At 36.4% G+C, this 17,326-nt stretch overlaps 2 protein-coding genes across 10 annotated transcripts in view; one reads left to right on the top strand and one right to left on the bottom strand.

Annotated features, from left to right (window-relative positions):
- Positions 1-17,326, bottom strand: part of FBXW11 (F-box and WD repeat domain containing 11) — a 122,221-nt gene that overhangs the window by 63,584 nt on the left and 41,311 nt on the right. The window contains exon 1 of one of the 9 annotated variants that reach the window (XM_035727617.1): positions 9,170-9,188. The exons of the other annotated variants lie outside the window; for them this stretch is intronic. The gene's annotated coding sequence lies outside the window, so the exon portion shown is untranslated. Of the gene's footprint in view, positions 1-9,169; positions 9,189-17,326 lie in introns of those variants that run through there. 9 annotated transcript variants of the gene reach the window in all.
- On the top strand, positions 8,924-9,741 carry LOC118356992 (40S ribosomal protein S4, X isoform-like). The gene has a single exon (XM_035727618.1). The coding sequence runs from the start codon at positions 8,924-8,926 to the stop codon at positions 9,713-9,715; it is 792 nt and encodes a 263-aa protein (XP_035583511.1). The 3' UTR covers positions 9,716-9,741.

Genomic DNA, 17,326 nt, shown 5'->3' with positions numbered 1-17,326 from the left:
CAGGTCATGATCCCAGGATCCTAGGATCAAGTCTCACATCAGGCTCCCTGCTCTGCCCTCTCCCACTCCCCCTGCTTGTGTCCCCTCTCTTGCTGTGTCTCTCTCTGTCAAATAAATAAATAAAATCTTAAAAAAAAAAAAAAAAAAGGAAGACAGTTGGGTAGTTTCAAAACTAAACATACTCTTACCACATGATCACACAATCGCATTCATTCCATAGTATTTACCCAAAGGAGCTGAAAACTTATGTCCACAAAAAAACCTGCACACAGATGTTTATAGCAGCTTTATTCATAATTGCCAAAACTTGGAAGCAATCAAGATGTCCCTCAGTAGGTGGATAAACTGTGTACATCCAAACAGTGGAATACTATTCAGCACTAAACAGAAATAAGTTATAAAGCCATGAAAAAACACAAAGGGACCTTAAATGCATATTACTATGTGAAAGAAGCCAATGCGAAAAGGTTATACATACTATATGATTCCAACTATATGGCATTCTGGAAAAGGTAAAATTATGGAGACAGTAAAAAGATTAGTGGTTGGCAGGGGTTAGAGGAAAGGAGGGATGAATAGGCAGAGCAAGATTTTGAGGGCAGCAAAACAATTCCATATGGTACTGTAATAGTGAGTATGTATCATTATACATCTGTCAAAACCCATCGAGTGAACACCAATGTAAACTATGAAGTCTGGATGAGGATGTAGGTTCATAGATTGTAGTAAAAGTACCACTGTCAATACTGGATAGGTTGTGTATGTGTGAAGGCAGAAAATGTATGGGAACCCTCTATACTTTCCACTCAATTTTGCTATGAACCTAAAACTGCATTAAAAAATAAACTTTATCTTTTTAAAAAGGGGAGAAAAGGCTGGCATCTTTTGGAAACTATATGACTAAAGGAAAAAGAAATGCCAGGGGAGGGATTTTAAGATCCTGTAACATTAAAGAATTTTAAAACATTCAAGGATGCAGAGCTTCCCCCCAACAAAATCTCCTACTCCCTACCTATCCCCCCAAAAAACCTTCCAAGTAAACTACACTTTGTTAAACTGACAAAGGATGTTCTTAAACTAAGAATTTTGTAAATTTAACCTCAAACTACCAGCCCTGCCCCAAGAAATGTAGCAACATGAGCAATCTTCAGCTATACAAAAACCAAAACAAACAAAAAACAACCCACACATAAAAGGACAGAGAGAGGAGGGGGAGAGCAGAAGAAAACTAAAACACCACAAATCAGCCTTTCTTAACTGGGGTTCAGCAAGATAATTAAACCCCAACGAGAGAGATTTCAATTTAATTTTCTGAAGGACAATACATAGATAACTATCATATTAGTTACATATAACAGAAGTGAATTTATTATATACCAGGTATGCCTTACTGCTCTTAGGGAACCCAACTGGAAAGAGTTACTCCAAAGTGAACTAAATTTTGCTCAAACAAGCTTTTGATGTTATTTTTTAAATGTCTTAAATCAGAAGTTCAAAAACAAAAACAGAAATTAACCAAAAGCAGGAAGAAATGAAACAAGATTTCACTCAGCAAAGAAAGAGAAACAAAACTGTAACAGAAATGAAAGTAAATTACAATGCCCAAAAGTGATAAATTCAAATGAAAAATGCAGTGTCACTGAAGAAAAGCAGGGAAATAACCTAAGTGAATGGAAATAAGAAAAAGAAGCAAAATGGGACAGAAAGTAGTTGAAATGAGAGACAAAGAAGATCCATCTCATGTATAATTGGAGTTTATATGCACATATACACACACAGACACAAAAAAATGAAACAGAGTAACATTTAAAACTATAATCCAAGTTTTATGGATTCAAGTTTTAGGATCAAGTTCTAGGGTTAAGTGAGTGAAGAAAAATGGAGAGTCACAGCTAAAAGGGTTTCCTTTTGGGGTGATGAAATGTTCTAAGCTGATTGTGGTGATGGTTGCACAACTCTGTAAACATACTAAATATTGATGAATCATACACTTCAAATGGGCATATTGTAGGATATGTGAATATGTGAATTACACCAACAAAACTGTCAAAAAAAAAAAAAAAAGAAAGAAACAACTATAACTCACAGAAACTTTCCAGAAATAAAAAGAAACCTGACTGCATGTTTAAAAGGTGGCCAGGTACTACAAAAAATTGGTCCACAGAATTAAATTCTTAGAAGTATCTTACAGAAATTATTAGATTTTGAAGATAAAGAGGAAATTTCTCAGTTTCCAGTCCAAATAATTTTAATTCAAAAAAAAAAAAACCTTACAGGAGAAAGAGCACTGGACTAGCATCAAACTTCTTAAAAACGGCATACCAGGGACAACTGGGTGGTTCAATTGGTTAAGCGGCTGCCTTCGCCTCAGCTCATGATCTCAGGGTCCTGGGATCGAGCCCCCTGAGCAGAGAGCCCGCTTCTCCCTCTCCCTCTGTCTGCTGCTCTGCCTACTTGTGCTCCCTGTGTGTCAAATAAATAAATAAAATATTAAAAAAAAAAAGGCATACCAAGCAAGGCATCAGTGGAGCAGCATTTTCAAAACATTGTAGAAAATAAAGTGTACATAAAGCAAAGATGTTCTATCCAAAGGCAATCGAAAAACAGTTTTAAACAAGTTAACAGGTCAGAGAATTCTGTACCCATGAGCCCTTCTTCAGTAACCAAGAGATGACTCAGAAACAAAGAAGAAAGGGCATGTGGGTGGCTGAGTCAGTTAGGTGTCTCTTGATTTCAGCTTAGGTCATGATCTCAAGGTGGTGAGATCAAGCCCCGCATCATGCTCCATGTTCAGTGGGGAGTCTGCTTGAGATACTCTCCCTCTCCCTCTGTCCCTCCCCTTGCTCCAGCTCTCTCACTCTCCTTCTCTCTCTCCCTCCCTCTCTCTAAAATAAATAAATAAATCTTTTAAAAAGTTTCAAAATTAAAAGAAAAAAAACATCATGAAAGGAAAGTAGAAGATATGCAAAGAGACATAGATTAAAAATACATGAACACATACTACTCCCAGTCCAAGTCAGATCAGGAAGACAAAAAACAAAGTTCAGAAGAATAAATACAACCAAGAAGGTAGGCAAATCTTAGAGATATCAAACTTTACACTCTGTTTATAGAGGCTAAACCTATTTTTCAAGCACACATGAAAAATTTATGAAAACTGATATTTTAGATCACAAATAAATAGTAAATTCCATAAAGGAGAAAAATCAACTAACAATAGTCTCTGATCAAAAGAAAAAAACTAAAAATGATTCCCATAAAAATAATTCATTTTCCTTCAAAATCAATGCTACAAAACAATCCATGAAGCTTCTGGCCTATAATGTCCTTTGAAGATTTAATAGAATTCCCCTTGAAATCAGCTGGTCTGCTGCATTTTTGTGGACCAGTTCCTTGGAATTTTCTCTATTCTAGTCTTCATAACTCATTCTTAGATAAGACAATTCAACACTACAAAGAATGCAGTTCACCCAATTTATATGTTTGACACGTGCCCAACAATTACATAAAAAGCTTCTTATGGAAACGCAGGCAAGTTGATACTCAAGTTCATACGGGAAAACAAACTTATAAGAATACTTAGGAAAAAAAAACATGGAAAAAGAAAAGCTACAAGGGGGTGGGGGAGGTCAGCCCTACCAGGCACTAAAACCCACTACCATAAGTCATTCTAATTAAAAATAAGGTACTTTTATGGGATAGGTATACACAATCACCTCAGTGCAGGGTCAAAAGGTAAATATTTTAAGCTTTGCAAGCCTCACAGTCTCTGTCACAACCACTCAACTCTTCTGGTATAGCACAAAAGCAGCATGAATGAGTACGGCTCAAAATAACGTTATTTACAAAAACAAGGCTGAGTTTGGCCAGCCAGCCATAGTGTGCCAAATCCTGGTCTAACAGAACACAATGTCCAGAAATAGACCCAAGTACATAATGGACATTCAGTACATGATAAAAGTGGCATCTCACATCACTGAGTAACTTATTTTTTTATTCTTTATTTATTCTATACAGACACTTGAAACAAAGCCAGGACCAACAACAGGCTTTACAAACAAGTTTCATTAAATGTTCCATATTGCCTCTAATTTAGTTCCACAGATGAAACCATACATATTTTAAATATAAATAATCCTGGGGTGCCTATGTGGCTCAGTCACTTAAGCGTCTGCCTTTGGCTCAGGTCATGATCCCAGGGCCCTGGGATCATGTCCCCATCAAGCCCCCTGCTCAGTGGGAGGGCCTGCTTCTCCCTCTGCTTGTGCTCACTCTCTTTCTCTGAGACAAATAAACAAAATCTTTAAAAAAAAACACAAACTAGTCTTATCATTGTATGCACTGTTAAAGAACGGCATGTTATATGTTACCAATCACTGAAGGAATGTTAAACCCCAATGATGAAGGGTGGTTTTTGTTTTTTTTGGCGTTTCTGAGAGTTATTGAGAAATAATTGACAAACATCACTGTATAAACTTAAGGCATACAGCAAGATGGTTTCATTTACATATACTGTGAAATGATTACCACCAACAGCTAAAATCCATTTTCTCATACAGATACAATAAAAAGAAAGAAGAATAAAGGGGAAATTCTTTTTCTCCTTGTGATGAGAACTCTTAAAATTTACTCTCTTAACAATTTTCTTCTATATTGTACAGCAGTGTTAGCTACAGTCATCGTGTTGCACCTTACATTCCTAATGGTTTCTACCTTTTGACCATCTTCTTCCAATTCCTCCACCTTCCATCCCCCACCTTTGGTAACCACAAGTCTGATCTCTTTCTCTGTGAGTCTGGAGAGGTTTGTTTGTTTGCTTTTTAAGATTCTCATACAAGTGAAATTATACAGTATTTGTCTTTCTCTGTCTGACATTTCACTCAGCATAATGCTTTCAAAGTCCATCCATGATATGTCACAAATAATAGGACTTCCTCATTTTTTATAGCTGAATAATATTCCACTGTGTATATATAACACAACTTCTACATGCATTCATCCACGAATGAACACTTAAGTTGTTCCATGTCTTGGCTACTGTAAATAATGCTGTTATCAACTGGGCCTGGGGGGTGCAGATACCTTTTTGAATTTGTGTTTTCCATACCTTATATTCCCCGAAGTGTAATTGCTGGATCTTTTTAACAAGAAGCGCCGGGACAACTTGTTAACCATTTGGAAAAAGATAAAATTAGAGCCATACTTAATAGATTATACATGAATAGACTCCAAATAGATCAAAAATTTAAACTTAAAGAGACCATAAGTACTGGAAAAAGATATGTGTGAATTTCTTTAAAATCTGGATGTACGGTAAGGTGATTTAAATATGAGTCAAAATCCAGATGCAATAAAAGGAAAAATAGGAAAATTTGGCTAGATAAAAATTTTTAACTTTTGCACAGCAATATTTTTAACACTATAAAATCCAAAGGAAAATGAAAAGATGGAAAAAATATTACATCATATGTCACAGATGAAAGGACTTATATGCCTAAAAATTTCTTTTAGATTGAGGGGTAAAAATTACCAAAATCCCAATAGGAAATGGGGAAAGGTATAAAAATGACCCTTAAATAAGAAAAGATGTTCGGACTTACTCTTAAGAGATGCAAATCAAAGCTACGTATTTCTCACCTAACACTGGCAAATATTCTGTCAGTGAACCAGTGAGAAAACAGGCATTCTCATATGTCTGGTAGGAAAGCAAACGTGTACAACCCTTTTGGAGGATAATTTGGCAATATTTAACAAAATTACATCTGTAATTACATTTGATCCCGCAATCCCACTTCTAGGAATTAGCCCTGAAGATGCATTGTCAATTAAATAACATTATGAAAATACATATGCACAGGTTATTCAGTGGAGCACTGTTTATAATTTCAAAAAAAGTGGAAACAACCTACATGCTCATAGATAAGATACTGGTTGAATAAACTATGGCCTAACAACACAACGGAATACTCGGCATCCTTAAGCAAGAATAAATAAGGCCTCTATAGACTGATACAGAATAATTTTCAAGGTACAGTTGTAGGTGAAAAAAAAATAAAGTGAAAAGGAGTAGCTATGTACCTCTCTATGCGCCACCTTTTGTAGAAGAAATAAGCGGAAGAAAATATACCTATGTGTACCCGTTCATTAGTACACTAAAAAACCCAGGAAGGATAAACCAGAGACTAAGGAAACTGGTTATCCAGTGGAAACAGAATGGGAAGAATGAGAACAGGACGGAAAGGAAGACTGTATCTGCTTGTGTTGCTTTGACTCTTACAACTAGGTACATTAAATGCTTTATGTACTAAAAAATACAATCGACAAGGATTAGGAGAGCAGAAAGAAATAAAACTAAATATACTTCAAATGAACAATATAATCACACTTAATGATGGGGGAAAAACGAAATCAAGTGACTCCTGAAACTCAGTAATATAGCCACAAGCAAAAGACTTATTTTTTAATTATGAAGAAATATTCAGTATGATTAGTACATTTATTTTTCAGTGATATAGGTGAGCAATTCTAAAACTACCTAATATACATTCTAGAACTGACTGAGTAAATATATTGTGGAAAATAGAAGCCAGGTTTCTCGCTGTTAAAAAAGGGAGTTATAAAAACAAAAATCAGGGGCGCCTGGGTGGTTCCATTGGTTAAGCATCTGACTCTTGATCTCAGCTCAGGTCTTGATCTCGGGTTGTGAGTTCAAGCCCCACACTGGGGCCCACACTGGACATGGAGCCTACTTAAAGAAAAAAAAAAAAAGTAAAAACAAAAAGCGTTACTTTACATAAGGCTAGAATGAAATCTATGAGATTTGACTAGAATCGGAGATATTGTGAACTCATGGTTTTTAAGACATAGAAACGGAGGGAATATTTTTTATAGAGGAAGACAAAATTATACATATATTACCTAACATGGTCGGCTGAGAGGGCCTAAAAGCAATCCGAGTAGCACTAAGCACACCTACCCCAAGATTTAAATACCATTCTTCACTAAAAGTAACCAACGCTCCTTGGAGAATTGACTCATCCCAGCACTGAGTACAGGAAAATACAAAATGAGCCTGGAACATTTGTGTTGCAACAGAAAGTAAGGAAGTGTTTAAAGAATTATGAGAACAGATCAAATATGGGAGCCAAGCTGAAAGAGTATCCACTAGCCAAACACTGAACTGCCTGACCATCAAAATAAATAATGATAATAACAAATTATAACTACTGAATAAGATAGGAACCACAAATCTATACTGATATAATAAATGAATAAACTGAAATTCTAATGAAAAGGGCACATTTATATAGTTTCAAAACACCTCTCCAGAAAATATTTAATTACAAAGGGAAAAAAGGATAACTTTACAGTGAAGAAAGCTGCTAGACACCACCATACTGAAGTAATCAAGATGATCACCATTAGTGAGGCAAACCAAAATCATATACCACCTGATAATCAGATGCAATGAGAAGAACACAGCATCACTTTTGTGATATTCATTTCAAAGATGTATAACCTAATTCTAATCATAAGGAAAGAGACAAACCCAAATTGACAGACATACTGCAAAATAAAGTATCTATAATCTTCAGAAGTGTCATGGTCATGAAAAGTCCAGCAAAGACTGAGAAACTATTCAAGACTGAAAGAAATTAAGTAAGTATGACAACTTCACATCATTCTGAACTGGATACTTTGCTATGAAAAAAACAAAACAAAACAAAAAACATTATTGAACCTCTGATGAAACTTAGAAGACTGGATGGCAGTAATGTGTCAATGTTATTTTACTAATTTGATTCTCCTATTAGGATTATGTAAAACAACCTCCTCTGTAAGAAACATACACTAAAACATTAGAGCACAACAAAACAGTCAGCTTTATTTTCAAATAGTTTGAGAAACAAAAAGTTCTTTGCATTGTACTGAGAATTAAGCTTGAAACTGTCTCAAAATAAATGAAAAGCAAAATCTTTCAACAGCTGGTGTGCATTAATACCCAACACTTCAAACTGTGGGATCAGGGGCACCTGGCTGGCTTGGGCTGGTAGAGCATGTGACTCTTAATCTCAGGGTCATGAGTTCAAGCCCCATGATGGGTGTGGAGCCTAGTTTAAAGAATTTTAAAAATAAAAATAAAACAAATTGTGGGATCTTATCTCTCAGAAAAAAATGTGCTGAAATCTTCTGTGCTCCTTTTCACCACTACTGTCAGATGATCTCAATAAACATCTCAAACTAGTACTGAATGAGGTTCATGTCTTCCCCAACCATTCACTAAAAGTCAACAATTAGTAGTTCATCCATCCATCCCTTTCCTGTGAACTCTTCCAGATCCCCTGGGGCAATGTTTCCTTTGGCAAAATCGTTTCTTTGAAATTAATTAGGTGATAGTGTCTTCTGCTACCAATACTTTAATCCTTAAGTTTTCATATCCTGCTGTCTTAAAGGTAGAGGATTAAACATTTGCCTTTTATTCCAAATTAAATAACTAGGAAGCATCCTGTAATATAAGAGATCTTATAAGGACTCCAATAAATGACTCCTGGTTTTCTAAAGGAAAGAGAGGGGAGAAAGAACCTCCCTTATATTAGGGTAAAGAGTCTTTATGTACAACCTATCTACAAAAAATGGCAGTTGGTTCGGTACACGGTACATGGTACACAGTAGGCAGTAAGTAAATATGTACAAGATTTACAAGTGATTCTATACTTTCTTAAGTATTTTCTGAATAATCTCATTCGAACTGACTGATCTCAGTTTTGAAGTCCATCATAGATAGCACCCAGGCAACTCAATAGGAAGGCACAGGCTGGCACAGCTGCTATGTGTTTGAAAATGTCTCTGGGGCGCGCAGCCTCTGACCCTCTTTTCTCGGGTACCAGAAGGAGGTGGTTCTCTTTTCGTGCCTAGCGCAGCCATGGCTCATGGTCCCAAGAAGCATCTGAAGCATGTAGCAGCTCCAAAGCATTGGATGCTGGATAAACTGACCAGTGTGTTTGCTCCTTGCCCATCTACTGGTCCCCATAAGCTGCGAGAATGTCTCCCTCTCATCATTTTCCTAAGGAACAGATTTAAGTATGCCCTAACAGGAGATGAAGTAAAGAAGATCTGTATGCAGCGTTTTATTAAGATTGATGGCAAGGTCCGAACTGATATAACCTACCCTGCTGGTTTTATGGATGTCATCAGCATTGACAAGACCGGGGAGAATTTCCATCTGATCTATGACACCAAGGGTCGCTTTGCTGTTCATCGGATTACACCTGAGGAGGCCAAGTATAAATTGTGCAAAGTGAGAAAGACCTTTGTGGGGACAAAAGGAATCCCTCATCTGGTGACTGATGATGCTCACACCTTCCGCTATCCTGATCCCCTCATCAAGGTGAATGACACCATTCAGACTGATTTGGAGACTGGAAAGATTACTGATTTCATCAAGTTTGATACTGGTAATCTGTGTATGGTGACTGGGGGTGCTAACCTGGGAAGAATTGGTGTGATCATCAACAGAGAGAGACACCCTGGTTCGTTTGATGTGGTTCACGTGAAAGATGCCAATGGCAACAGCTTTGTCACCCGACTCTCCAACATTTTTGTTATTGGCAAAGGCAACAAACCGTGGATTTCTCTTCCCCGTGGAAAGGGTATCTGCCTCACCATCGCTGAAGAGAGAGACAAGAGACTGGCTGCCAAACAGAGCAGTGGGTAAAATGGTCCCTAGGTGACGTGATTGAAAGACTTTATACTTATAATTAAAGGTCATAAAGCACGAAAAAAATGTATCTGGAGTTCTTTTCCTTGGCCAAGCATATTCAGTAGTATTAGATCTTCTTTTAGTAGGCCATCATCCCTTAGCTGACTCAGCATATACTCAAACTGCTCAGAGAGAAGTACCATTTGTAAAGAGGCTTATGAATTTAGAATGTACTACTCAACAGGCTTGTTAAACTTTTTCAAAATAATAAAATTTAATCTTAGTGTGGGTACAATGAGATACAAACTCTCTGGAAAAAATTTAACAAGACATATACAGTATGCCTCCTAGAAATAAATTCTAAGTCATTCAAAATGAAGGCAAAGATTTATGCACAAAGATGGTGATTAATTTTTAAACAATTAAAAATGAAGATTCTAAACACCCAGAAAAATGACAAATAACGTGACAGTCATCCAATACATTACATAGTAATTTCAAATTATGTCATGAGAAATTTTTAGTAATAGGAAAACATTAACACAATCACCCTAAGTGTACAGAGTATAAAGTAAAATAAGCATATGAAATTACATATACATATACACAGATTAAATACTGAGAGAAAATATACCAAAATAGTAAGAATGGCACTTCCTAAATTGAGGATTATTTCTCATTTTCCTTTCCACTCTCATCCAAACATTCTACAATATGCATGTATTACTTTTATAATCAGAAAAGAGTATTTTTTTAAAGATTTTATTTATTTATTTGACAGATATATAGAGAGAGCACACGTAGGCAGAAGGAGAGGGAGAAGTAGGCTCCCCGCCGAGCCGGGAGCCCGATGTGGGGCTTGATTCCAGGACCCTGGGATCATGACCTGAGCCGAACGCAGACGCTTAATCGACTGAGCCACCCAGGCGCCCCAGAAAAAAAGTATTTTTTAAACAAAACCAAAATACAACAAGCTAGTCTTCAAAGCAAAATCAATTTTTACTCAAAATACTCTTTCAACTCCCATGAACACTTGGATTCAAAGAACTCACAGAGAATAAAATCCAAAGTAGTTCTAGCTAGGGCAGCAACTACAACTACACCAGATAATCCTAACAAAGCTTAAAGATAGCCATTCCTTCATATTCCAACTTACTATACCTATTCAGGAACTATTCTAGAAAATGGGTATATTTACCATACAGTGAACAAGACAGGACCCCTTTTCTCACGAAACTTAGGTTCTGGTGGGGGAGAAAGACAACAGGAGGGGGAAAAATAATATGGAATATAATTTCAGGCAGTGCTAAATGCTATGAAGAAAAAATAAAGCAGGGTAAAGGAACAGAGTGAAAAGCAGGAAGTTATTTTACATTGGGTGGTCAGAGAAGGCCTCTAAAGAAGAGATATCTGATCATGGTGGCCAATTATTTGGACAAGCACTGGTCTAGATGTTGCTGTGAAGGTATTTTGTAGATGTGATTTACATTTATAATTTGTACACTGTGAGTAAAGAGATTACCCTCCATAATGTACATGGTCTTCATCCAATAAGCTGAAGGCCTTAAGAGCGAAGATTCTGCCTCAAGACTGCAACAGAGAAATCTTGCCTGAGTCTCCAGCCTGCTGGCCTGTCCCACAAACTTCAAACTTTCCAGTCTCCACAATCACATGAGCCAATGCTCTGAAATATCTATTTACCCACCTACCTATGTTATCTACTGGTTCTGTTTCTCTGAAGAACCCTAATACACTAGCCAACCTTAGATTTGTTTTCCCTGCCTCCTCTCTTCATTCTATCATCTACACAGCAGCCAAAGATCCTGTTAAATGTTAGAGAAAGACAAATTACTCCTCTGGTCAAAATTCTCTAAGAACTTCCTATCTCATACAGAATAAAAGCCCCAAATCTTGGAGTGCCCTATCTCACTTCTTCTCCATAGCACTTATTACTATCTAACATGTTATGTGCTTTACTCATTTTCTTTTTTCCCCCCACTAAAATTTAGGTTTCAAGACAGAGTGGCTTTTTGTCTGTTTTGTATATCCATCCCCTACACTAACCCCGGGCACACAGTAAGGAGCATCATAAATATTTGTTGCCTTGAAGAAAAACAAATGAGTAAACAATGACATTTTAAATTTGGTCTTTGTGCTTTCCTATGTTTTCCAGTTTTCTACACTGAGCATGTATCTCTACTATGATCATACACTGCTAAGAATACAACAGTCCCCCCTTATCTACAGTTTCGCTTTCTGCAATTTCAGTTACCCACAGTCAACTGCAGTCTGGAAGCAGATGATTCTCCTCTGACTTGTCATCAGAAAGTCACCAGTAGCCTAGCGCTACATCACATTGCCTACATCATTCACCTCACTTCACCTCATCACATAGGCATTTTATCATCTGTTTCATCACAAGAAGATAAGTACAGTACAATAAGATAATTTGAAAGAGACACCACATTCACACAACTTTTATTACAGTATATTGTTAAAATTGTTCTATTTTATTATTAGTTTTTGTTAATCTCTTACTGTGCCTAATTTAAAAAATAAACTTTGTAATAGGTATATATGTACAGAAAAAACATAGTATATATAGGGTTTGGTACTATCTGCAGTTTCACACATTCACTGGGGGTCTTGGAAAGTATTCCTCACAGATAATGGAGGAACTACTATAATGTAAATTAGAATCTTTTTCATTCAAGTTTGGTCAAAATTTAGAAGCCCTGAGAAAGGCTGTACCCTTTGACTCAGAATTTTTCCAATGAATGATACAATCTGAGGAATTAATCATAGACACTAAAATTTAGTGACCTTAATGTCCATCAAAAGAGACTGATTACTGTACACTCAGATAATGAAACTCTATACAGTTACTGAAAATTGAGACTTTAATATGAACCATATTGATAAAAATCAGGTTATAATTCAGTATACAGAGTATGGGCCTATATATAAACAAAGAAACAAAAAATATATGTAATACATCTACAGAAAATGTCAAGAAAAAAAGAATGGACACTAAAATGAAGTGAGATTACGGCTGAATGGTTCATTTCTTTTTCATATTTCTCTTAAGATTTCTGCAATGAAAAAGTGTTACTTTCATAAAAGGAATAATATAAATCAATAGAAATACATAAAACCAGCATTTTTATAAGTAACATAATAAATGTCTGTTATATGATGTATAAGACATTTTTGTTGAAAAGGTAAAAATATTTTCTAATATGGTCTGAATCCCATTTGTTTGCTTCCCTGTCCTCAAATTATGCTATTAAACCTTATCACCATGCACTCTGTTTTAAGAACCATAAATTAAAACTGTTAGTAACACAAGATGTAGTTTTAATTTTCCCATAGAGAGTCTCTTCCATAGGAAATGTGATTTCGTTAGTGCGCTGAACACTCGAAGCCTATAAAATGGTCCAAGTTGGATGCCTGGGTGGCTCAGTCATTTGCGTGTCCAACTCTTCATTTTGGCTCAGGTCATCATCCCAGGGTTGTGAGATGGAGCCCTGTGTCAGGCTCCGCACACTGGGTGTGGAGCCTGCTTAAGAGTGTCTCTCTCTCTCTCTCTCCTCTCTGACCCTCACACCCCCCCACCCCACTCACTCACTCTCTCAAAAATAAACAAACAAATAAATAAAATGGTCCAACCTCCATGAAAACAATTCAGCCATACCTATCAAAAAAAAAAGCACTGCCCACTTTGTGATAAACCACTGAGCCGTACACTTAAGATTTCTGCACTTTTCTATAATATGCTGTAATTCAAAAAAGAAAAAAAAAAAAACTGTACTCTTCTTTCTCACCACCCCCACCCCGCCAAATCTACGAATGATAAAAGTACCATGATGAAAGAGTTATTTAGACTTTATAAATCTGGGACATGTCTGTAATACAGTGTTAAGTAAATAAAGGAAGTAAAGGAAGGTGCTATATCAGTTTTTCTAGGGTGAACCCATTCTCCCTATTTAAAAAAAGGAGGGGAAATCCCTTAATTATAGTTATATACCCTCAGGTAAAAAAAAAAAAAAAACAAATACACAGTGGTAGACAAAAAACTGTTAACATTTGGGTGCGGGGGGAGATTGGAAGGGAGAGATTATTAAACTTTTCTATATACAGATAATTTAATTAACAATAAAACACTGATTTCTTTGATCAAGCAATTGCATATCTAGGAGTTTATTCTACAGACATAATCTTACAAGCCTAAGATAAATGTACAATGAAAATAGTAAAGTGGAGTGCTAGGATACAAAAAAAACCTGAAGTCTAAAGTTCCTTCAATAGGGAATTGGCCAAATTCTTTTTTAAATGATAAATGATATAATGGAATATTATTGCAGCTATAAAAAAGTAAGGTTGTATAGGGTTTTATGTGGCGACAGGGAAGAATGGTCAACATATATTATTAATTGAGAAAGTTATTAATTAAAAAACAGTATGTATAGTATGGTTCCATTTGTATTTTTTTAAGCTTTTGTCTACAAGGATCCTGGGAAACTGATACATGATACTTTGGGAAGTGAGATCTGGGGTCAAAGGAAATTTTATATGTCTTTTTTAACTTTCAGTACCAATCATATTATTTTTAAGTCTATGAACAATTTTTTTAATGTTGACATGAAACTGATTTGTCAAACTCCTCTTTACTTTTTAGGCCATCTTAGATTTGCTTTATAATGCCCCGGCAAAAAACAAAGTTAGGGAAGAAGAAAGTTGAACTAAGAATAGCATTAATTTTGAAAATTGTTCAAGGTTGAGTCGAATGGTTCTATTTTTCTGTATGTTTGGGAATTTCCACAGTAAAATTTTTCACATAAAATCTTACAAAGAACCCTGCTATGTAATACAGATAAATTCAGAGTAAGTACTATGCAAGGCCCTTCTTTATCCCTCTAGTGACTCCAAAGTCAAACTCTGGGGTTCCAAGGGACATGTGAAAAACCACTGGTTATACTCATTATCATCACCATAATAACACAGACAGCCTGCACAATTTGATGGATTCCTCCTTGCCTAACAGAAGGAAGACAGACCCTAAAGCAGCAACAGATGTTCTCTCTGGGTGGTGAGTTTACCAATGGTTGGGGTTTTGTTTGTTTGTTTGTTTTAGTAATGATATTTTGTAAATTTTCTTATAAAGAGGAAAAAAATTTTAAATGTTCATAAAATATAACAGACTGTACCATTAAACAATCCAAAAGGTTACTCCAAGTCTTCACAGTAGCCTCAGGATATGCAACAAGAAATGATAAATCCCCAATGTTCATTAGAAAAGAGATGAAGACATTGAGTTGGAACAGCCAGTCTCACATAAGGAAACAGCTCAGAACAAAAGAGAACAGCTGACAGTAGGGGCCATTATCATCTGCCTGGTCCTTTATCTTATTCTTAGCCTGCCCTGGTATGGAATCCAAGACTGTAAGACTGGAATTCCCTCTCCTTGAATAGGGAACCAGGAAGAAGCAATGAAAGAAATGGATTTTCATCCCTCAACAACAAGCAATCAGTAAGGGATAGATGTTACCTTCCTCTATTTCACAAAATCCTGTAGGTAGATATAACTATCTCTATTTTTAAGGATGAGGAAATTGAGGTTCAGGTAAGTTAAGTAACTTGCCTAGGGTCACAGAGCTATTAAGTAGCAGGCAGAAGACTAGAACTGAGTTTGTCTGCTCCAGAGCTAGGATTCTTTCTACCTACCTACAGCCCATAGCTAAAAAATATCCTTTTATCCTATGGCAAGTTCCAACTGTAGTGTTCTTTTCCAACTGTAGTGTTCTTAAACCTCTGTGGCTCACTATCCATACTGAAAGTAAGAAAAGAAAAAGGAAAAGGCAGCTTCACAAAGTTGTACTGACTGTCCAGCACTATCCACACTAGAGTTGGAAGGGAGGAGGCACTAAAACTTGATTCACATGATGCTTGCTGTCAATCCAAATCATCAGTCCTCGCCTTGAGAAAAGTTTACCGCTAATACTCTCCCCAGCTGAAAGCTTGCAAATGGCACTCCCAAGAAAATTTGTCAGTCCATTACATGGAACCTCGACCATTCTAGGTGCGTTAGCTTTCAACTTTTAACACTAGAAATAAAGGAGCATTTGTTCCAACCTAACGGCAGTTGCCAAGTTACTATCACTACAGCATGGTGACTAGAGCACTGGCTTTGCAGTTATCCAGACCTACATTCACAACCCAGTTCTGCCACTTTAATAAATGTGTAACCTTAAGCAACTCAATTCAGTTCAATAACTGCATATAGCAAAAAGCAATCACAGATAACTTCTCCATAAGGATTAAATGAAATAACCTAGTGCCTAGAGCCTGACACATAAAAAGAAAGTGGAAAATAAACGATACACACTATTATTAACACTGATATTACTCCTGTGACAGATTAGTCTTAGAGTCTTAGCAAATATTCTACGTGGCCTGAACTCTTGATAATCGGATGTAACAATCAACCGGTTCAATCTAGAGAGCTGAACCAACTGAGAAATTGATTCAGTTCAATTTGTTCAGAGACATCCAGATATTCCAGTTCAACTGTTCTAAAAAAATGTTGAGTTAGTCCTAGTTTAAACTGGTTCACATTTTTTTAAAAGCACACATACATTTGGCTAACTTCATAGTTTATTATACACATATTCTCTCTCTCTTTCTCTCTTTCTCTCAGACTTTATTTGTAGTTTAGTCTGGATTTTCCTTCACAGGTCTGCTTACTATAACGCACTCCTTCACAGCAGGGAACAAGTCTGTATTGTTCATCTTTATGTGTTCAACACCAGGATAGGCCTTGGCACATACCAAATGCTCAGTAAATATTCTTGCAGAAAAGCCATTCAGGAACCTCACTAGCTTTAAGATTCAGGAGGGCTCATTTTGGCAATGGGAATGCAATGTTTTCCACCTACAAATATTTGTCAGGTTTTTCTTTTTTTCATTTTCAAATAAATAATGGCTAAACAAGCCACACACCAGATATCTCAAAAGTAAAGTTTTTACAAACAAAACTAAGATGGAAAATTCTAGAAACAGCATTCAAGCAGAGGAAAGAACAATTTTGGAATCAGGCCAAGCTAGGGTTCAAATGCCAGCTCTACCACTTCACAGCTATGTAGTATTAACTTGGGTCCAATCACACATATCACCTCTGAAACTCAGTTTCCACATGTGAAAAATGGGGATAATAACACCTACCTCACCGGGTTGTCACAAAGCTAATATATATTTTTTTAACAGTTTATTGAGATAAATGAGTGATTTTTATTTTTTCAGTCTTAGCTATCCGTTTTCCTTTCTCACGTACAGCAGAACCTGGAGGGATTGTATAATGCCTAAAGGCAAATACTATCTTTATTTCTGCTTTTGAAAAGGTACACTAATTCAGCCACATAGACAGGTAATTGGCTCAAGTTCCAACTGGCAATGGGTCCGGTGTGGGAATTTTAAGGAGGACCCTGTCATGCAACTCCAGAGCCCAAGCAAAGTCAAGCAGGCTCTTCAGGTAACCTATTCTCTTCTGAGGCCTTCTTAACAATGGGTTCACTGAGAGGTATGCAATGTCAGGCCAAGAGTCATCTTTGTGATAAACCAAAGATGTAA

The sequence above is a fragment of the Zalophus californianus genome, chromosome 5 (genome assembly GCF_009762305.2).
Source record: "Zalophus californianus isolate mZalCal1 chromosome 5, mZalCal1.pri.v2, whole genome shotgun sequence".
In the NCBI taxonomy this organism is placed as follows: Eukaryota; Metazoa; Chordata; class Mammalia; order Carnivora; family Otariidae; genus Zalophus; species Zalophus californianus.
Note: the sequence above shows the minus strand (reverse complement) of the source record. Positions and strands in the feature narration are given on the sequence as shown.